The sequence below is a fragment of the Eubalaena glacialis genome, chromosome 3, assembly GCF_028564815.1.
Source record: "Eubalaena glacialis isolate mEubGla1 chromosome 3, mEubGla1.1.hap2.+ XY, whole genome shotgun sequence".
Lineage (NCBI taxonomy): Eukaryota > Metazoa > Chordata > Mammalia > Artiodactyla > Balaenidae > Eubalaena > Eubalaena glacialis.
In genome coordinates, this window is record NC_083718.1 from 172,188,028 (window position 1) to 172,211,152 (window position 23,125).

General features: G+C 49.8%; 1 protein-coding gene across 5 annotated transcripts in view; it reads right to left on the reverse strand.

The window, feature by feature from the left end:
- Positions 1-23,125, reverse strand: part of PTPRU (protein tyrosine phosphatase receptor type U) — an 83,014-nt gene that overhangs the window by 24,835 nt on the left and 35,054 nt on the right. For all 5 annotated transcript variants that reach the window (XM_061184600.1, XM_061184599.1, XM_061184596.1 and 2 more), the window contains 7 exons: positions 19,755-19,864; positions 19,206-19,407; positions 18,750-18,852; positions 15,981-16,254; positions 15,187-15,223; positions 14,264-14,402; positions 6,928-7,085 (listed from right to left, as the gene is read on the reverse strand). In XM_061184600.1, coding sequence (XP_061040583.1) covers positions 6,928-7,085; positions 14,264-14,402; positions 15,187-15,223; positions 15,981-16,254; positions 18,750-18,852; positions 19,206-19,407; positions 19,755-19,864 — 1,023 coding nt within the window. The remainder of the gene's footprint in view (positions 1-6,927; positions 7,086-14,263; positions 14,403-15,186; positions 15,224-15,980; positions 16,255-18,749; positions 18,853-19,205; positions 19,408-19,754; positions 19,865-23,125) is intronic.

Here is a 23,125-nt window from a genome sequence, read left to right on the forward strand (position 1 = left end):
CAATCCTTAGAATATCCCTATGACGTAGGTGCTATTGTTATCCCCCCTATTAAACACGGAAACTGAGGCCCAGAAGGGTTAAGTTACCTGCTCCTTAAGTGGAAGCATCAGGATTCAAACACAGGCCCATCTGACTCTGGGATCCTGTTGTCTTTCTCTGTTTTCCTCTCCTGATAAAGGGGCATTTGTGGTGTCAAATAAGGGGCACTTATTTGACGAACCATTTGGCCGGAACCCACTGGTTCCCACACAGGTCAAGAGCTCCGGATGGACAAGGGCCCAGAGGGTTTGAGGGTTTTCATAGGCAAGATCAGAGTCAACGGGGGCACATTCCAACATCTTGAGAACATCCCAGCTCAACATTTACTCAGCATGGGAAGTCCCTATTTAAAACTTCCAAATTGAGGATACATCAAAATCAACATGGCTTTCTGTTCTAAACCACAAAACTCTGGCCTCCACTGTTTGGAAAGAAAAGAAGGAAGTGGCGGCTAGACCAGCATGGGGCATAAAGAAAGAGAGAGAAGCCTTGAGACTGAGCTCCAGTCTCCTGAATACACCTTGAGCTTCCCAGCCGTCACACCTTCCCCGTGTCCTGCATCCTGCCTTCAGTGCCCCCGCCCTCCTCACCATCAAATCTTATCCATCTCAGCAGAAACCCTGACCTCCCCTGCCCAAAGGTGTATCTTCTCAAGACTATGGCAGCACTAATTGTCCCCACTACCCTCTGGCAATTAGCCTGGTGTGGACTTCCCTGGGTCAATCTCATCTCCCCAACTAGTCAGTGAGTTCCTTGGGAGCAGAACCCGTGTCTCCTGCCTCACTGCATCTCTCCATAAGACTCAGCAGCAAGGCATGTGCCCACACCACCTTCACCTCCCACTCTCCCCAGCACCCACTTGAGTTTTCAGCCCAAGCAAACCTCTCCATGTCGTCCTCTGTGCCCACCTCCATGCATTTACACATGCTGTTCTTCATGCACATTTGCCTTTTCCTTCCCATCTCTGCCGGTCCAAATCCTACCCGGTCCTCTAGGCCCAGCACGATACAGCAGAAACAGCAATTTGCAATTCAGAAAGACCTGAATTTAAATCCTGACTCTGCCACCTTCTGCTTGATCTGGACAAGTGATTCTCCTCTCTGGGTCTCTGTTTCCTCATTTGTAAGATGAAGGGTTGATAACAGCTACTACTGTGTGTGTAAATTTAATGAGGGAGGTCACAAAGAGAACGTGATGCATAAATGCATGTCAATGAATTTGAAAACATAAATGAAATGGACACATTCCTAGACAAATATAACTTACTAAAAGTGTCTTGAAAAAAACAGAAAGCTTGAATAGTCCTTTACTCCTTTAAATAGATTGAATTAAAAGTTTAAAATGTTTCCATAAAGAAAAAAAAAAAGATTGTTTCACAGGTGAATTCCACCAAACTTTTAAGGAACCAATTACTCCAATCTCCCATGATACGGAAAAAAGAGAAGAGACCTCAATGCATTTTATAAGACAAACAGAATCTTGATACCAGAAACCAGAAAAAGACAGTATAAAAAAAGAAAAATTATAGGCCAATCCCACTCGGGAACACAACTTTAGAATCTTGAACAATATTATAATTATACTGAATCCAATAATTCATTAAAAAAAATTATGCATGATGACCAAGTTGAATTTACCCCAGGAATTGAAGGTTATTTTAACATTAGAAAATCTAAAAATGTCACTCACCTCACTAACAAACTAAAGGAAAAAAATATGGCATCATAGTAAATCCAGAAAAAAAGCATTTGCTAAGTTTAATGCCCATTTAAAATAAAATCTCTTAGCAAACTAAAAACTGAAAGGAATTTTGTTAATCTGATAAGACATTTCTTCCAAAAACCTATGGCAAACTTCATTCTCAGTGTTTTAATGTTAGAAGCATTTCTTTTAAAACCAGGAAAACAAGACAATGATTTCTGCTATAACCACTTCCATTTGAGGTTCCAGCCAGTGCCATGCAGAAAGATAAGGAAAAAAAGGATAAGAAATGAGAAATAAGAAACAGAACTGTCAATATTCACAGATCCTTTGTACTCAGGAAATCTGAATGATTCTACAGACAAATTAGAATTAATCAGAAAGTTTAGACCCTGAATAGCCAAAGCAATCTTGAGAAAGAAGAACAAAGCTGGAGGTATCAAGCACCCTGACTTCAAACTATACTACAAAGTTACAGTAATCAAAACAGTATGGCACAAAAGCAGACCTACAGATCAATGGAACAGAATAGAGTCCAGAAATAAACCTACATACATATGGTCTATTAATCTATGACAAAGAGGCAAGAATATACAATGGGGAAAAGACAGTCTCTTCAACAAATGGTACTGGGAAAACTGGACAACTACAAGTAAAATAATGAAACTAGACCATTTTCTCATACCATATTTAAAAATAAACTCAAAATGCCTTAAAGACTTAGGCATTTTTCCAAAGAAGACATGCAGATGGCCAACAGGCACATGAAAAGATGTTCAACATCACTAATCATCAGGGAAATGCAAATGAAAACCACAGTGAGGTATCATCTCACACCCATCAGAATGGCCATCCTCAAAAAGGCAAGAAATAACAAATGTTGGTGAGGATGTGGAGAAAAGGGAGCCTCCTGCACTGTTGGTAGGAATGTAAATTGGTGTAGTCACTATAGAAAACAGTGCAGAGGTTCTGCAAAAACTTTAAAATAGAACTACCATATGACCCAACAATTCCACTTCTGAATATTTACCCAAAGAAAATGAAAACACTAGTTCAAAAAGAGATATGCACCTCAGTGTTCTTTGCAGCACTATTTATAATAGCCAAGATATGGAAGCAACCTAAGTGTCCAATGACAGATGAATAGATAAAGAAGATGTGGTATATATATATATATATATATATATATATATATACACAATGGAATATTACTCAGCCATAAAAAAGAATGAAATCTTGCCATTTGTGACAACATGGATGGACCTGGAGGGTATTATGCTTAGTGAAATAAATCAGAGAGAGAAAGACAAATATTGTATGTTTTCACTTATGTGTAGAATCTAAAAAGCCAAACAAATAGACAAATATAACAAAACAGAAACAGACTCACAGATATGGAGAACAAATTAGTGGTTGCCCGAGGGGAGAGGGGTGGGAGGATGGGCAAAACAGATGAAGAGGATTAAGAGGTACAAACTACCAGTGATAAAATAAAGTAGTCACAGGGATATAATATACAGCACAGGGAATATAGTCAATAATATTGTAATAACTTTGTATGGTGTATAATCTATAAAAATATCAAATAACTACATTATATACCTGAAACTAAGCCAACTATACTTCAATAAAAAAAAGAAAGTTTATCAAGGTGTATGGATATAAGATCAACATCTATACATATAAAAATCAACTGCATTTCTCTATATGACCAATACTTAGAAATATGATCTTCTAAAAATGTATCAATACCATTTATGCTAGGAAAACTGGACATCCATATGCAAAAGAATGAAGCTGGACCCTTATCTAACACCATACACAAAAATTAACTCAAAAAAAGACTAAAGACCTAAATGTAGGACCCAAAACTATAAAACTCTTAGAAGAAAACATAGGGCAAAAGTTTCATGACATCAGATTTGGCAAGGATTTCTGGGCTATGACACCAAAGGCATAAGCAACAAAAGAAAAAAAAAGACAAAATGGACTACATCAAAATGTAAACATTTGTTCATCAAAAGACACTATCTGCAGAGTAAAAAGGCAACCCACACTATGAGATAAAATATTTGTAAATCGTTCATCTGATAAGGATTAATATCCAGAATATATACAGAACTCCTAAAACTCAACAACAAAAGGACAAACAACCCAATTCAAAAATTCTCCAGATAAAATACACAAATGGCCAATAAACACATGAAAAGATGCCCAACATCACATCATTCAGCATTAGGGAAATGCAAATCAGAACTATGAGATACCATCTCGCATCCATTACGATGGCTGCTATAAAAAAAACTGTCTTGAACAGAAAACAAGTGTTGGCAAGGATGTGGGGAAAACTGGAACCCTTGTGCACTATTGGTGGGAATGTAAAATGGTGCATCCACTGTGGAAAACAGTATGGCAGTTCCTCGAAAAATTAAAAATAGAACCACTATATGATCCAGCAATTCCATTTCTGGGTATATACCCAAAAGTATTGAAAGCAGGGCCCCAAAGAGATATTTGTATACACCCATGTTCATAGTAGCATTATTCACAAGAGCTAAAACATGGAAGCAACCCAAGTGTCCATCAACAGACAAATGGATAAGAAAAGTATGTGTATACATACAATGAAATATTATTCAGCCTTAAAAAGAAAGGCAATTCTGGGAATCCCCTGGTGGTCCAGTGGTTAGGACTCTGTGCTTCCACTGCAGGGGGTACAGATTCGATCCCTGGTTGGGGGACTAAAGATCCCACATGCTGTGCGGCGTGGCCAAAAAAATTTTTTAATAAATAAATAAAATATTTTTTAAAAAGCAATTTTAAAAAACACTTAAGAAAACAAAGGCAATTCTGAAAGATGCTACAACATGGATGAACCTTGAGTACATTATGCTAATTGAAATAAGCCAGTCCCTAACGACAAGTACCGTATGATTCCACTTAATATGAGATAGAGTAATCAAAGTCATAGAGACAGAAAGTAGAATGGCGGTTGCCAGGGGCTGAGAAGGTAGGGAAAGGGGCGTTTAATGGATACAGAGTTTCAGTTTTACAAAATGAAGATTGATCCAAAGATTCAAAGCAAATTCATCCAACAAAGTTTTCCAAGGAACTTGAAAAGATGATTCTAAAATCTGTGAGAAAGAGAATGAGCGCAAATATAGCCAAGACATCCTTGATGAAGAACTAAGTTGGGAGGGCTTGATGTGTCAAAAATCAAGACCTAGATAGCTAGTTTGCTCTTGGTACAGGAATCACCAAACGGGCCGATGAAAGAGAATAGGGAGCCAAAACACAATCCATATATGTATGGGAATGTGATATATGATAAGGGTGGCACTGCAAATCAGTGGTGAAAATATAAACTATAATACCTGATGCTGGGACAGTTGGTTTTCCCTACAGAAAAAATAAAATCCTTAATTCATATCACATACAAAAATCAACTACAGATGGATAAAGATTTAAATGCAAAATGCAAAATATTAAAAGTTTTAGAAAAAAGTAAAAAATATCTTACGACCTTGCATAAGGAAGAATTCTTTAAGCAAGCACAAAAAATAGAAATCAAAAAGGAAAAGATTGATGAACTTGACTGAATTGAAATAAAAATCTGTTCATCCAAAGATACTATAAATAACCTGCAAAGATGAGCCACAAATTGGGAGAAGATATTTGCAATTCATAAGGGACAAATGAGTCTCATCCCAAATATATAAAGAACTCCTAAAAACCACTAAGAGAGCAACAGAAAACCGAACAGAAAATTAGGTAAAAGACATGAACAGGCATTTTATGGAAGAAGAAACCTGAATGGCCAATGATGATTTGCAAATATATTCAACCTCACTAGTAATCAGAGAAATGTAAATTAAGACTATAGAGAATTACCATCTTATACAAACTAGTTTGACAAAAGTGAAGAAGCCTGGCAAATTTTTATCTTGATGTGAAGCAATGGAAACTTACACCCTGTTGCTAGGAGTGAACACAGGCAAAGACACTTTGGAAAACAATTCGACACTGTCTTATAAAGCAGAACAAGCACATACTTTATAATCCAGCAGTTCTACTTCCAGAATCTGCTGTGCAGGTGCATCTGGAGACTCATTTAAGAATGTTCACAGCAGCCTCGTTTGTAATAACAAGAAAACTAGGAACAAATCAAATGCCCATGGATGTCAGAATGAAGAAATAAATTGTGATATATTCATACAGTGGAAAGCTATACATCAGAGAAAATAAATGAACTACAGCAAAACATCCACCTGGGTAAATATTGGAAACATGGTGCTGTGTTGAAAAATAGAGAGCAATTTCATTTCTATCAAGCTCGAAAATGAGCAAAATTATATAATGCACTGTTTGGGGACACATGCACATATGGTAAAATTACTCCCAAAAAGGCAAGAAAGTTATAAACATAAATTTCAGGGGAATATTTACATGTAAGAGGGAGGTAGGGGATATGGGAGGGGCACCCAGATGACATTCAAATTCACCAGCGGGGTTCACCGGTGTTTGGTGTATTATTATGACTTTATGATTTTCATAAATGTATTTTTTATACAAATCAGCACTAAGTAGAATAAAAAGATGTGTGATGAAGCAATTTATGACAAGCTCCTAGCATATACAGCTGACTCACTATACTCTCCCTGTAGGCCAGGTACAGCACTAAATGATGTACACACATTCTCTTATTTAGTCTTCCAGCAGCCCTACCAGCAGAGATGATCTTTATCCTCATTTTATACATGAGGAAGCAGACATCCAGAGGGATTAAGCCACTTGGCCCAGGTCATGCACCTAAGGGGATCTGAGATGCACACTGAGGTCTGACTCCCAAGCATTTCCTCTCACACAGCAGGAAAAAGACTGCTCTGATCCCACAGCAGCGCTCCCTCCTCTGAGTTCCCAGAACACTTCCCACAATTAACCTGTGAACTCGCACTCCTCTTAGATGAATCTGTGTCTAAGTCCTCAATTTTCCTAAAGCTCCTCCAGTACAAAGATAATACCTGTGCCTTCTCTGTATTCCCAGGGCTGGTGCTGGTACCCAGCAGGATGCTTAGTACTGTTGGTTCGGAGTGTTACAGAATCATCTGATGTGGGGCTCTGGGCTGTTGGCTCCGAAGTCTGGGGGAGGAGTGCCTGGGGGCCACGAGGAAGGGCCGGGCACTCACCCCGGGGGCTGTAGCCATGGCCGTCCATGAAGGAGAGGCCCAGCCGCTCATCTTCCTGCAAGGTGCTCTGGTCCGTGAAGCTCCGATCCACGGCACTCATCATGTGGGTCTTCTCCTGGCGGTAGTTGACCGTGGCCTTGGTCATGTTCACTGGCTTCCTGCAGAGGAGGGTTGATGGGAGACATGGGTGCTCAGCTGGGCAGGACAGCAGCCAGAGGTGGATGGGGAGACCTGGCAGTCAGGGGGCCTTGAGGCCAGGAGCCAGTCTAGAAGCATCTGTGGATGCTGAGGGGGCTCTGCCTCCATCCTTTGCCCACCAGACCCAGTGAGCTGCTGCCTCCCCCAAGAGGGACTGGGCAGGGTCCCTGTCCTGGGGACCTTTGCTGACAGCAAGGGAGGGAACAGCAGTGGCCTCAGGCTGGGATCTGCCTCCTAACTCTCACTGGCCCCGAGGGCTCAGGAAAGGGGAGGAAAGTCACTCTGGGTGACTATTTTGGTGTCACAGCAGACAGTCACTGCACCCCAAACAAGGGAGATGCCTGCCCCAGCTCCAGCCCCAGCAAGCCCCATAGGTAACCTTCCTTCCTCCGTCCTCACCACACAGCTGCCCTGGGAACTCTTCCTCCTGCAATGGGGTTGGACTACACTCCTTCATGGCAGAGTCTGGCTAGTACTCGGTCAGTCTCATAAGTTTTCACTGGGCACAGAATGACGCCAACCGTGACTTCTTCTTACCCCCCAGAACCCCCAGGATGGTTCCGCCACAGGCCACACTAGACTTGTAAAGAAATCCACGCAGGGTCCCTATTACCGTCACTGCCCACCACTCCATCCAGCCACCGGAAGCAGCAGAGAGAGAAGGCGAGAGGCCCTGGTCCCTCCCGAGAGGGCAGAGCTTCTGGAGAGCCCCTGGGCAGGGGCCACACACAGCACAGGCCTGCAGCCCAGCTTTACAGATGAGGATGGCAGTTTGTGACCCCAGGGAACTCGGAGGAAAGTGGGAGGGAGAACGGGGTGGGGAGGCAAGGGCCACAGCTCCAAGACCAAGGGGCTGAGCAACGGGCAAAGGGAAAGGACTTGGGACCTGCACTGAGACTGGAGAAGAGCCAGGGCCCAATCACAGGGAAGGCTCGAGACGAGACAGCCGTTCACCTCTAGGCCCTACAGCATGCAGGGTGTGGGGCAGACCTGAGAGAGGACTTCCAGGTCATGCGGGCTCAGGGACACTGGTCATCCCTGGAGATGAAGAGGCCAGTGCAGGGATCCCCCAGACAAACAGGCAAACTCCACTCAGTCCCTCCTGGCTCAAGAGCCGCCTGGGGCCCAAGGGGGACAGGATGACCTCTGGATGCCCCTCCTGCCAGGACCTCGACGTCCTTCCCGTGCTAAGATGGCTCTGTGTCCACGCTGGGGACCAGTGCTGCCGTGCACTGCGGTGGGCGCGGCCTTCCCAGTCTGGACAAGAGATGGCTCAGCAGGCCCAGGCCTCCTGCTCCCAGCCCCACCCGCAGGCTCTGGGCGTCACCCTTACTGTGGCCCAGGGCAGAGCCAAAGACCCCTTTGGGGGCAGGTGAGAAGAAGCCTCTGTGGCTGTGACCTTGACCATCAACCTAAGAGAGAAGGTGGAGGAGGAAGGGAGGTGAGGAGGGAGAAGGGGCAAGAGGACTGACAGAGGAGGAGGAGAGTAAAGGGACAATGACAGGAGAGAGAGCGAGAGGGAAGGAGACAGAGGGAGGGAGGGACAGGTCAGACACCAGCAACCACAGGGAAGACAGAGGACAGCCCATCAAGCTGGCTGAACAGTGGTGTCCAAGGAGGACCCATCGCGAGCGGATACTGGCCTAGAAGGTCTGCAGCGGTGTACCCCAGGGCTCTGTTCCCACCCAGGCCTCCTGGTCCACTTGGAAGAAGAACCTGAAACACCAACCAACCAGATCCACAGACACAGCCAGGAGGGACACCTCGCACTGAGGCCTCCAGCCGATCTCAGGGTGAGATCAAGCAGATGCCACGTAACATGGACACTTGGAAAAGTTCTGCATTTAGGTTCAAAATTAGCTGCAAAGTAGAGAGGGAGGGCGAGCTGCCTTGTCAGCAGCTCCTGGAAAAGCCGAGCTGGAGGCTCCACGTGAGTTGACGGGGGTGTGGTTGCTGGAAAAGCCAGTGTGACGGTGGGTGACGTCGATGCAAGAAGAGGGTCCAGGGAGGAGGTGAGAGACCACCGTCCTCTGGGCTGGCCCAGGGCCACCTGAGCCTGCTGTGTAAGGAGGGGACAAGCACAGGTAAGGGGAATGTTCTGGAAGGCTTGCAGGGTCAGCGATCACAGAGGCAGGAAACAGAGCAGCATGGACAGACCGTGGAGTCAGACGGGGCCTGGGTTGTAACCCCAGCTCTGCCCGTCCTATGGCCTCTGATGAGTCCCTTAAACTTCTTGAGCCTCAGTTTCCTCATCAGTAAAATGGGGTGATCACAGTGCCTCTTCTCAGGGTTGTTGTGCGGATTCTGTGTGAAGAACTGAGCCCAGGGAAGGTGCCCAGGAAATGGTGGGTCTGAGGAGCTGGGGTCACCAGCTGGAGAAGGGCTGGTGGCACCCTGGGAGCCGTGTGCACCGTGCAGAGAGCTGCCATGTGTCTGCCCCACACACACGCGCACAGAGCTGTGGATCCAGAGCGGGACCCGGGTGAGGACCTTCCTGCATGTGGACTGCGGTCTGACGTCAGGAGGTCCCACCCAGCAGGAGTGGCTCAAGACACAAGGGGCTGCCTCGGGGGCGAGAGGACACAGAGGCTCAGGGAGGTCGAGTGACTTGCCTGGGGTGGCTCAGCAGAGCCAGGTCTGAACCTGAGACTGACCACAAAGCCAGCGCTCCTGACCTCCACACAGGAGGATGACAGGGAGAGGAGAGACAGAGCAGAGGAAGGAAGCTCGGAGACAGGGTGGCCGTGGAGGAGGGGCTGACGCCAGGCCAGGTCGGCGTGGGGGCAGGGGCTCCCCAGGAGGGGCGGGGCTCTGAGGCAGGTGCGCTACTTACGGGTAGTAGGAGTAGGCATAGTGGTCTCTCCTGGCAGCGTGCAAAGAGAACAGCACAGGTGGGCCACGGTCCTTCCCCAGGCTGGGCCCAGGGCAGCACCCCCAGCAGGGAGGGGCCTGGTGCTTTCCGTGCTGGGGACGGGGCTGGCCGGGGACCGACAGGTCAGAAGGGCCTTCCTTGACCCAAGGGCTGGCCGGGTTCAGTCTCTGAGGACCAGGACCCAAGGTCCCTTCTAGAACCTTCCCCAAGCCCACTGCTGGAGTGAGAAGGAGGTGGGGAAAGGGCCTGGAGGGAAGCAGAGCTTTCACACACAGTCATACACACATGCATTCACAAAGAGAAATGCACTGCATGCTCACATATGCAGACACACTCATATGGATACACACGCTCATACACAGAAACACAATGACACACTCATGCACTTACAAACACAGATATTTACACACATGCAGACACTCGTACACATGTATTCATACACACACTGACACACACAGGTACATACACAAACACACATTCACAAACACACGCTCACACACAGACACCTGCGCTCACACACACGGACACCCCTACTCACACACTCAAGGTAACTGCCGCACTCTCCCCTGCAGACAGTCCCCACTGCAGTCCCCGTGCTGCCCACCCCTGCAGGCCCCTCTGCCCTTGACGGGACAGCCCTCTGCACGCACTTGTGCCTGGGAGGGAACGAGTGGCCGGGGCAGGGGACACTGCGGCCCCATCACCCACCCAGACTGCCCCTGGGTGCGGGGTCCATTAAAGGAGCCGGGTCACCCCCTCACGGGCACCCAGAGCACAGGGGGCTCAAGAGCCCTGACCTGACCGCCAGGCAGCAGCAGCGAAGAGGTGGGGCAGGTCTGATTCCCAGCTCCCAGGTGGGGAAGCCGGGTCCCGGAGAGTCACGGTCTGCCTGGGGCTCTTGGGGGTCAGCGAGAGTCCAGAGAAGGCCCAGGACCCTGCCCCCAGAGCCAGCTCCCTCCTGCGGCCCCGTCCAGGTCCACTCCAGGGTCCTCCACTCACCCGCCCCACGTCACCCATCAGTGGGGAGGGAAGGGAAGGAGAGGGGAGGGGAAGACTGAGGCCCAGCCAGGGCAGGAGATTGGCTCGAGGTCGCACAGCATGTCACCCACCCCAGGGACAGAGCAGGGGTCCAGGGCCCTGAGCTGTTCACAGAGGCCCTGAGGGGAGGGGGGAGGGGCTGAAGGAGTGGCGTTCTTCTGGTCTCAGCTGAAATATCATGACTTTAAAAGAGCTTTTCCTAAGGAGTCCCCCACAGTCACCAACTACATTATGTCCCCCTTTACCCTCTCTCTGCCCCCCACCCCAACACCCTGGTCTTTTCACAATTTGTATTACGCATTTGTGCTTTTTCTAGTTTAATGCCAAGCCCCCCACTTATAACCACAAAGCACAAGAGGACAGCATCTTGGTCGCTTTTGCCCACCACTGGATCCCCAGGGCCCAGGACACTGCCCAGCACATTATATTCCCTAGATATTTTATTGAATTGAGTAATCAATAAATGAGGAAAAATAAATAAAAGAACTCCACCTTTATGAGCTTCCATTTCCTCCTCTAAACAAGTGAGGTTAATAATAATCCCCCCAAGGCAAGCACGCGCTCAGCCCTTCCCTGCCCCCTCCTCCTGCTGGGTTGGGGGGGGCGTTCAGGAGGACCCAAGTCCCCTGGGCCAGACCCTGGGGATACACAGCCAATGAGACAGAACTTCCTCCACCCCCATGCAGCTCTCAGTCCAGCAGGGAAGAGAAATACTGAGCAAAGCGCTGCGAGCATGTGAATGAAGTGCTGGGGTTGGGGGGGCCGGGGCGGGGAGGGCTGCAAAGGGAAGTGGGGAGGGTCTCTGGAAGCGGAACCAAGGGATCCAACCGGCCAGGGGCACCCCGGAGTTCCCCAGGGCAGGTGCATCCAGCCTCACTGTCCGCAGGGCAGGGCAGGATGGAGAAGCCGACACCTGCCCCCAGCGCCTCCCATAACCACCCCACGGCAGGCGCCTCCTCCCTCCAACCAGGTGCACGGGGTCTAACTGGGAGCTGCCCTCCCTCCGCAACCTCCTAATCTGTCCATTACATCTGTACCCCAGGTTGATCTGAACACCCCCATCCCTGCCAGAGCTGCTCTGTCCCATGGCACCCCACAGTGCAGACTAGGGGAGCCTTCAGGAGCACAGTGGACCCTGAAGGCCGGGCAGGATTCGGGGGATGCAGCGAGGTGCTACAGAATGGGACCGAATGGCTTTTAGAGGACCTAAGGAGGGGCGGGGGGGGTGGGGGGGATGGATCCTAGAGGATTCCAGTAGCAGCTGCATAAAGTGGAGGGTTTCCTAGTGAGGCTCTGGCAGCATCTCTGACCCATCCTCTCCTGGGCCTCGCGCTCTCTTTGCAGGGGTGGGTAACATCCCCTACTTTGCCAATCTTCCCTTGAGGGTAAATTTCTAGAGCCTCAAATATCACCTGCAACCCCCAAGATCTGACCCCTCCCTTACAGCCCTCTCTATCTGCACCACTACCCAGCCCCCAGGGTCTTGCCACTTACAGGAACCTATTGTGTGCCAGTTGTGGTGAGGCCCTTCACGTGCCCAGCCGTGAGGAGGATGGGCTTTGCAGTCAGGCCTGGGTTGTCAGGACCTGCCACTTAGCCAAGTGACATGGGCAAGTCGCTTAATGATAGTTTCCTGACCTGTGAAAAGGGACTTAGACCTGCTTCGTGGGTCAGGATCCAAGAAGGAAAAATTCTCTGATGTATTCCGAGTCCCAGAACAGTGCTTCGTACACAGTAGGTGCTCAATAACTCCTGTTCTAATGGCTGATATGTATAGAACTCCTGGCACAGAGTAATATTCATTAAATGACAGTTTAAAATATGTTGTCTCAGGAATCTGTACAGGGACTACGGGAAGGGAAAAATCAGAGCCCAGCACTCTGGACTGGACATCCCCACGCCACCCCACCGGTGGCCTGCCCCACCCCCAGACTCTCTAGGAGAGTTTTTCTCCTATCGGTGCCTGGCCTCAGGCAAGGGGGCCCTGGCCAGTTCTCCCTCATCTCCCTGGATCCCGCTTATCTGCTCCTGGCATCCCAGAGACCCAGAGCCAACACACCCATGTGTGCCCAGCCTGGCAGCAGCAAGGGCTACAGAAGCCAGAACCCAGGCGGGGAGAGGGTGGAGCGGGCTCTGCCTCTGGCTCCCTGGGTGACCTCGGGCAGGTCAATGACCCCTCTGGGCCTCAGCATCTCCATCCCTCAGTTAAGGGGCTTGGACCACAGTGTCCTGGGGCTGCCTGGTGGGGAATGCGGTGGGGTGGGGAGGGAGAGCAAAGGGGTCTCAGAAGTCCCCACTCGGCTCCAACCCGAGGCTCAGCCTTCAGCTGCTTCATATACTGAGCTCCCAGGAGAGGTTTATTTGGTGTTTTGAAGATGGGTTCTGCTGCTTTTGAAAGACTGGAAAACCACTAGACTAGACGTCCTTGAGCTACATGGCAGCTCTCAGTTTCTGGGCTCTGAGCCTCTATAATTCTAAATTCTGAGATTCTCAGAATCTCAAATCCTGGATTTCTAAAACTCCAAAATTGTAAATTCTGGATTCTAAGATATGCTGGGATTCACTCTGCCCACTGCAAAAATGCACTGGGAAAATGCATCCCTCACAAACACAAGGACTGGACCTTTGAGGCCCAGGAGATGGCACGGGCAGGAAGGAGGTCTCCTCTGAGTCACGGGCCCAGGAGGACTCCTCAGGGATCAACAGTAACAGAGTCCAGGGCAAGCTGAGCCCAAGAGAAGGTGGGGCCTGGGAAGAGCAGAGGGTCCTTGCTTTGAAGTGGAGTGAGCCCTGCCCCCACCTCAGGATCAACACCACAACCCCGTGGTTAGGGCAGACAAGAGAGCAGAAGACCTTCGGGGGGCTGAGGATTCGAAGTCAGGTTACCTCCACACCATCCCCATCAGAACAGCCCAGCAGGCACAGGAGGGCGGTGCCCACGCCCAGCACGGCTCCTTGGCAGCCGGCAGTGAGTGCCCTTGCCTGGACAGTGGCACCTGGCACCAACCAGAACTGGGCTCCAGCCAAGCCACTCTAGGGCAGCTCCATTTGCAGAGTCTCGGGCTTCCCCCGACCCGGCTTGGGTCCATCCACAGGCCTGATGCCCAGGCTGGCCGCCCTCCACACACCCGCCAGGCGACTGCCTGACCAGCCCCCAGCCTCCTCTCTGCTCACCAGGCCTCTGACGGAGAGAAGCCTCGGGTGGGCCAGGGCACCGGCCTCACTCACCCCTTTCGGATGATAATAATAATGGCCCCCAGGAGGAGGATGAGGACGGCAAGTCCCCCTGCACAGATGCCCAGGATGAGCCCCATCTCCTCCGACCTCTGGGACACCTCCAGGGGCTGTTTGCTTTCCTTGCAGGCAGCTGGGAAGAACAAAGCAGAACAAAGGATCAGAGGGGAGATCAGGACCACCTTAAGCCCCAAGGAATAAACCCGGCTGCACAAACAGGTGCACAAAGACATCTGCCCCTCATCCTCAGCACGTGTCCCGCCTTTCAATCAAACCCATCTCATCATCCCTCACACCTTCCGCATTCCCGTGTCAGAGGCTTTACGTGCCCTGTGCCCCTATCAGGGATAGCTCCCTTCACCTCTCTGCTTCCTCAAATCCTCCCCATCCTTCAGTGGGTGGGAGATGGAGGATGTGTGGGGCCTTCAGACCCCACCCTTTTGCCCTCCTGGGAGGCAATGGGGGGAGAGAATCATGTACCCAGGGCATGGTTAGGGCATCTCAGGATGGGGAACCAACCACATTCCCCATCTGGGAGCAGGGACAATCCCTACACCACAGGGTCCATGCTGTCCCCACTTCTCCCCACCACAGGAAAGGGGGCAGATACAGACCTCAGTGTCCAGTACCCACCACCCCCGTGGCCCGACCATAATGGCTCACCCTCCTCCAGGCCCCTGCCAAGGCCCCTTCTGTGACCATGGCAGGATGAGGGTTTGTCCCCACTGCCCAGTCTGGAAGAAGGAGCCCTTGATGTGGGGCACATAGGGAGCAAGAAAGGGAAATGTTTCCTGACCCCCAAGCCTGCCGGACCACCCTCCTTTGCTCCCACAGGCCTGGGGACCCAGGGTCCACCTCCCCAGAGCCCAGCAAGTAAGAAACCCGCTACTGAAGGACTGAACCCAGGGGGGACTTACCTTTCCTGGCAATGCGGATGCAATTCAGCCGGGTCTCCTGGAGGCACAGATGGGGGTCTCAGCACCGCTGAAGCCAAGACCTGACCCTCCCCAGAGGGAATCTTAGACAGCGTGTCTTGGGCCTGGTCAGGGCTTTTCTGGTGTGGTCTGTTACTAAAGACACCCCACCTGGCAAGAGGGCCTGGGGGGAACCAGGGAGGGAGGGGCCAAGAGGGAAGGAGCCTGCAATAGGGTAATGCCTTAGGAAAGGGGGGATGAGATAGGTGGAAACAGAGAAAGAAACAGCACGGGAAGAGGGCTGGTTGGGGAGGCGCTCAGAAATGCGGGTAGGGCCTAGATCCAGGGGTCTGCTTAGGAGGGGGGCAGCCTGGGAAGGAGCGATCCGAGGAGGGAGGAGCCTGGAGAAGGGCGGGGCTTCAGGGAGGAGGCGGGTCCCAGGCCTCCTCAAGGTCTGGTGAAAGTGGGAACCTGAGATGGGCCCCCTCTGGAGAGAGAGGAGCCTGAGATAGAAGACCAGGGCCTCAGGAGGTGGCAGGGACCAGGCTGGGAGCTTGGATAGAAAAGAGTCTGGGGAAAAATGGTTCAGGAAAGGGGTCCTGCTGGAGAGAAGGTGGCTGGGGTTAGGAGGGCGGGGCTCAGGTGAGTGGGCGGGGCTGGGAGTGGGAGGAGCTATCGGAGGGCAAGGCTCATCAGCGGGGGTAGGGGCTGGTGGGGGTGGGTCTCTGGCCTCTGTAGCAACCTGCTCCAAGGTGTCGCCAATCCTGCCCCCGCCGCCACCCCGGCCGGCCCCTCACCCCCTTCAGGTGGCTTGTTGCCTGGAAGTAGATGAGGTAGGCCTTCCTGGGCTCAAGCGGTGGGTTCCAGAAGCCACGATAGGTATGGTTGTCACCCACGGTGAAGGGCATGGCCTCAGGCAGACTGCTGGCCGCCAGTTCGGCCCCGAAGTAGTGCACCAGGCCTCGGGCCAGCGCCACATCGAAGGTCAGCGGCACTGGGAAGCAGTCCTGGCCGCCTGGCTCCCGCCGGAGTCTCCGCGGCCGCTCCTCCTCCACAATAACCTGGTACACACTGGACATGGGGAGGGGAAAGCGCAGTGGTCACGGTTGCCAGAGAACAGGGAGAGCCATCTGGTGGCTAAGGGCGTGGGCTTTGGGGTCAGGCCCAGGAGAGGGCTCATCTCAGCTCTGCCTCTTACTAGCTGGGCAAGTCACTTAAGCTCCCTGAGCCTCAGTTTCCTCCTCTGTAAAACGGGAGTGATTACAGGACTGTTACATAAGGTAGAGGTGAGGAAGGAGGCAAGTTTAGCAAGCAGCCAGTGCCTGTCAGCTGTTATTACTGTAACTAAGGCTGAAAGGATGTGAGCCCTGCTTAAGGGAACCAAGCCCTAAAGCCCCACCCTGACTCCTCAATGAGTCCTCCAGGGCCTGGGAACCCCAAGCCTCAGGCTCCAACCAGGTTCCTGACAGGTCCCTCTAGGCCACAGTAAATTTGAGTAAGACATGATGCATTCACTCATCCAGAAAGTGTTTACTAAGCTCAGACATGGGCCCTGTGCTGGGCACTTGGGGGATGTAGGCTTCCTGGAACTGCCCTCCAGTAGGGGAGCCGGTCACTTAGCAGGCAAATGAGGTCACACTAACCCTACATCTCAAGTACCCTCCCAACCCAGAGGCAGCCTCGAGACTGCCACTCTGAGCCTGCCATCTCCCAGTCCTGATGGCTGATTTGTGTTCCCCGGTCTGTATTCCCTCTGATTTGTGTCTCCTGATCCCAACTTGTGTGTTTCTATTTATTTTCATCACTTTACTGAATGGCCTTGCTGTGAACTCCTCCAAATCCTCTGTGGAACAAAGCCAAGAGTAAATAAATGAATGCTGACAAATTTAAATATTTCCAGTCCCAGCCTCGGTCACGTCTTGGCATGGGATACCCCATACTGACAGCCTGCACTCTGGCAAAGTAGAAATGCCTTTTCCTTGCTCTCCAGCTGTTTCTTTTGAGCTTCCAAGTTGGGAGGGAATCACCCCAGCACCCTGGGATTTGGGCCAGACAGGTTCATTCCATCACTAACCAGCCCAGGCCCTTCTCAACCCTCCATTTCCCAGGCTGATGTGAGGCCTCTCCTGGCCCGAAGTCCCACCAGGAGATGATAATAATCATTAGCAATGAACAAAGCACATCTTGATCTGGGATGATCCCCATGATGCACCTAAGGGAGGCTCAGAGGGGTGAAGGGACATGCCCAAGGTTGCACAGCCATCAGGCCTCTCCCCCTCACATGGTCCACCCCTCGCCCAGACCCAGCCTTGCCATCATCATCCCTGAGAGACGCTGACCAGGCCTACTCACAGGATCCCCCAAGGGAAAAGGAAAGGAGAAGGTGATGCTGGTTTCCCAACTCCTCCCAGATTCAGAGGCAAGAGGGCCCTGAGGCTCCCGCAAAACGCCAAATGCCCCTGAGATGCCCAGACTTTTTCCTGGGGTCTGGGAATCAGCCCAGGGCAGGCTTTGCAGTGGCAAATACAGGGGAGCCAAAGTAGGAGAAAAGAGTGGAAGGGGGGAGGAGTGAGGAAATGAGGGGGTGTCAAGGGCACCTGGGAAACCCACTGCCTTCTTGGGGGGCTTAAGAGGACCCTCCCATGTCCAGATGCAGGCTGTCACCCTCTCCCAGTGCATGAAACTTTATGGTAGGAGGGGGTGGACCAGAGGGGCAGGGAGGCTCTGTGACTTCAAGGAAAGGTACAGGCTTTGCAGACAAACCTGGCTTCCAAATCCCAGCGCTATCGTTTACCAGCTCTGTGGCCATGGGGGCTCGTTATTCAGGCTCTCTGAGCCTGTTTCCTGATGTGTAAAACAAGGGTACTAATACCCACTCCACAGGCTGCCACGAGGATAACATGACTCATGCAGGTAAAGTCCCTAACACGATGGCTGACAGGAAGTATGTGCACACATTCCACAAACACGCTCACTCTCTTTCACATACACGCTCACACATCACACACATGTCACGTGTCTTCACCACACGTGCACACACACACACACACACACATCTTGTCTCCAGCACCTTCTCCCCAACAGAAACAGCCACTATGGCATCAGCTTTCTCTGCAAAGAAGTGGGGAGGCCAAGCTCTTGGCCACTCCAGAGAGATGGCCCCATCTGGCTGGCTGCACTAGCCTTCCAGAAAGCCCATCTCTGTGTCTCCCTGGATGGGATCCTCCAGGGAAAATGCTAGGAAAAATAAGGCCCCCAGAGTTCACTTCTCCAAGGTGTCAGAAGGAGGCCCTCTGGAGAGGCCTGAGCAGTCCCCTCTCCAGGCTGGATGTTGTCCAGAGATCTCATGACAGTCACCACCAGGCACCCTGTGGCCTCAGAGGGGAGTGACTGCAGGCGTCCTGCCTGCCCAGGATCACAGAATGTCCTCCTCCTGACACCCTGAACCCTTAGTGCGAGACTGAGGAAGGACAAGGGTGAGCTGGCCTGGGTGGGGACTCTGGGTCAGAGGAAGGGCCTCTTCCCTATGGTCCTGACCTCCCGCCCCTCTGTGCAGGCGTCCCCACCTGATGGGCGCCCCGCGGCCCTGCGCCGGCCTCAGCAGCACGGTGATGGTGTTCTCAGACTCGCCCAGCGGCGACGGCATGTCGGCATAATCAAAGCTGGGAGCTGGGGAAGGGGACAGGACATAAGCACAGAGCCTGGCCACTGGACCAGGAAGGTCAGGCGTCCAGCCTCCTTGACCCCTGTCCTCTGATCTCTTCCCCTTCAGCCTTCGCCTCCTTGTTCCCTCTGACCTGAGCTTCCCTGACCCCTGACCTCAGCCCTTGGATTCCACCAATCATCGTCTCTAGACTCCTCTGATTTAATCCTCCCTGACCCCTGACCTCAACCTCTAAATGGTACATTTATCTCAGCAGGAGCCCTCCATCACCACCCTCAGAAGCCTCACCCCCTACCCATGGAACCCTGAGACTCTGTGCCTCCTCCAAAGGGGCCAGGGCGGGTCAGGCGGGGCTCACCTGAGATGTTGGTGGTGATCTCGGTGAGCGCCGCCTGGCCGAAGCCTTTGCCCGTGCAGGCCCGCACGGAGAACAGGTAGGTGGTGCCCGGGTGCAGGTTGGAGAAGACATGGTACGTCTCATTGCGGAGCTTGGAGATGGTACGCCGTGGGCCCGGCACATTCACCGCCGGGTCTGACGACTCGATGCTCTGGTAGCTGATCTGGGGGCAGGATGGGCAGGTAGGCGGGCACAGGGATGGGGAAGGGCATCACTGGTCCCATAGCCTCCCACCCATCATGGTTCAGGTGAGCTAGGGATAAGGTTGGGCAAAGGGGAGAAGCTTGGTGGGGGGACCATGGATGCCCCTTAGTCCAGGCCTCTGGGCACCTTCGCCTCTCTCTTCTGCCTTCAGGGCCCCTGTCCCCATAACACATGGGGCACAGACCCCAGCCATAGTGGAAGGAATCCCGATGATCACCTCTGTTCCTCCGCCCCATACACTTCCCTCTCCAACCTGTGGGCCCACCTTCCACCAGGGGCCCCAGTTGTAATAGGGTCCAAACCCACCTCATACTGAGTGATGAGGCCATTGGGTTCCTGGGGCTCCTCCCACTTGAGGAAGATCATGTCCTCCAGCGGAGTGAAGGTCAGGGACTCAGCCGCAATCCCGCCAGGCACTGCAAGGGAAAGGCGACATGGGGCAGGGAAAAGCAAGCTTTGGAACCAGATACCTGAGTTCCAATTCCAGCTTTGCTATTTCCTAGCTGGAATGCTTGGACCAGTCAGCCTCTCTGAGCCTCAGCTTCCTCATCTGTGAAATGGGGATGATAATAACACCTCCCTCACCAGAATTAAATGATGTGATGTACATAAAGCCCCAAGGCAAATAAATATCAGCACTCTCATATGGTTCAGCCTACGCCTGAGTACTCGAAACGGGCAGCTGGCACTTTCATCACTGTGCAGGATGCATTTGGCAGAGAAGAATGAATGCTCCTATTTTGTTCCAGTTGAGTGGTTTTCAGAAAATATAGACATTTGCCAGAAAAATGAAAACAACCGCATTAGAGTGGCAGGATTATGGGTGGGGCTGTTTTCTTGTCTAAAAATTACTAATTACACGAACAATATGTTCAATGTAGAAAATCAAAATAGGCATAAGAAAATTAATGGCACCTACAATTCCATCACCCAGAGATAAATACTGTCAACATTTCAGCAGAAGCCCTTTCAGGTATGGTTTTGTTTTTGTTTTGTTTTGGTTTAAGGTATCATCTTAACAGCAGGCTCAAGGAATTTCTTCTAGGAAGAGAACGGCCTTTGTTTGGGAAAACACCTTGATAAACCGTTGTGGGGAAGCTGAACTCCTAAGACAGGGGAAAGCAGAAACCCAGATAACAATCAGGGACAGCTCAAGTGCCTTGTGTTAAAATGAACAGTTAACAAGGCGACACCACTATCCACCCACCAAAATGATAAAAGGAAAAAGACAATTCCAAGTGTTGGTGAGGATGCAGAGCAACCGGAATTTTCACACACTGCTAGTGGGAGCATAAATTGATACAACCACTTGGGAAAACTGGATATATCTACTTATTATGAACACATATCCTATAACCTAGCTGTTCTACTCCTAGGCATAAACCCATCAGAAATGTGTATATCTACCAAAAAAAAAAAAAAAAAAAAGAATCTACAAGAATTTTATTTGCAGCACAATTTAAAATAGTTGAAAACAACCCAAATGCCCAACAATAGTAAATAAGAAAAATAAATGTGGTATATTCACATAATGGACTATTCAGCATTGAGAATGAATTCTGTAGAACTGTACACACAACATGGCTGAATCTGTCAAGCATAAAGCTGAGAGAAAGAAGCCAGTCATAAAAAGAGTACACACTGTATGATCCCATTGATGTAATGTTCAAAACCAAGCAGAAATTAATCTGTGGCAATACAGGTCAGGATAATGCTTATCTTTGGAAGGTTGTGAGGGGGAGGGTGCAAAAAGGGGGGCTTCTGGGCTGCTGGTAATGCTTTTTCTTGGTCTGGGTGTGGGTTATCCTGATGTGTGCCATCTTTGAGAATGCTTTGAGCTGACCACTTAAGATAAGCACACTTCCCGTAAGTATGATACTAATACTTCAGTGGAAAGTAAAAAATATTAAATAATGAGCAGTTATCAGAGGGAGGGGGGAGAAGAGGGACAGAGAAAGAAGAAAGAAAACCAAGTAACCCAAGTGAGGCCTGGCCAGGGGTGGGGGAGGGGGTGTGAAGCAGCCACAACAACGTACCTAGCAGGGGGAGAGGGGAAAGGTCAACAGATTTTAAGAATGGAGCAGTCTGATATTCAGTTTGAGGTTACTTGAGAAGGGTATCAGTATATGCTACCCAAAATATGCCACTTGGTGTAAGGATCATTTTGAGCTGAATTGAGAAGGCAATGTAGGAGCATACATGAGAAAAAATTCTCTGCCCTCCCCCTATTTGCCTAAAAGTAGTACATAAATTTGTAAAGGTGTCCCCTTCCCCTCTCTACCAGGAAGGACAGAAGTTAAGCACTGAGAAAACTAGACCCTTATCAGCCTGGAGGAATCTACCTAACAAACTTTACAGACTACCATTAGTTTCCCCAAATATTTGACTTCCCCTAATTTGCTGCCCCTAGAAGCTCAAAGTCCTTTTCCTTTGTCTTGTCACTTCTCTAAAAATTCATTGTTCTTTTGTTAGGACATTATATAAGTCCAAGTTCTCACCACCCCTTTGAGTTACTCATCACTGAGTACTCCCCTGTTACGGGTGATGCATGTGTTCATAAACTACTATTTCCTAGAACGGAAAATAATCCGAAAAAATATGTATATGTATATATATATCTTATATCTGAATCACTTTGCTGTACACCTGAAACTAACACAATATTGTAAATCAATTATACCTCAATTTAAAACTTTTTAATAAAATAAATAAATAAAAATTAAAAACTCCTGTTTGTTTTTCTCGTTAATCTGTCTTTTCTCCATCTGATTTACAAGGCCCCAACCAATGAACCTAAGATGAGTAGAAGAAAAAAGTTAAGTTTTTCCTTTCCTACATTTGCAATGATTCAGGGTAAACCCCTCTAGTCCTCACTCCCATCCCCAGCAAATCCTCAGCGCATCAGTGCAGGGCATAGAGCATACACGTTGCCTCAGGTGAGTGGGGTTTTCTGGAAATCACGGAAAGAGTTGAATTTTATATCTGGGATGCTGCTGTGCAGAACAGAAAACTGCATATGTGAGGAAGCAAAAAACAAAACAAAACAAAAAACTATTAACCAAGGAGCTTGGGGTTACCTGGGATTTTACAGCAATCTGGAGAACGCTTTTGCTGGCATTAGAGTGTAGCTGTTAAGAAAAACAACTCTCAAACAGATGGCCAGGTTTGAAACCCAGCTCTGCTACCCATCTACTAGCTATGTGCCCTCATCTGTAAAATGGGAACGGTAATAGTAAATAACCAAATAGGGTTGTCATGAGGATCATATGCATTAATATATGAAAAGCATTCAGAATAGTGCTTGACATGTAGTAAGTGCTTAATAAATATTAGCTTGACATAAGTAGAACAGTGCACCCAACAAGGACAGAATGCCTATTTTTTTCAAGTAGATATGGAACATTTATCAAAATTTAACCATATGTCAGGCCATAAAGCAAGGATCAAATTTCAAAAGACCAAAACTAGAGTATATACTCTGACCATAGTGGAAGTAAGCTAAAAATCAATAACAAAAAGATAATTAGAAAAATCCCAATTGCTTAGAAATCAAGCAATGTAATTCTAAGTAACTCTTGGGTCAAAGAAGAAATCATAACAGAAATTAGAAAATATTTTAAACTGAATGATACTGAAGATAGGATACATCAGAACCTGTAGGATACAGCTAAAGCAGG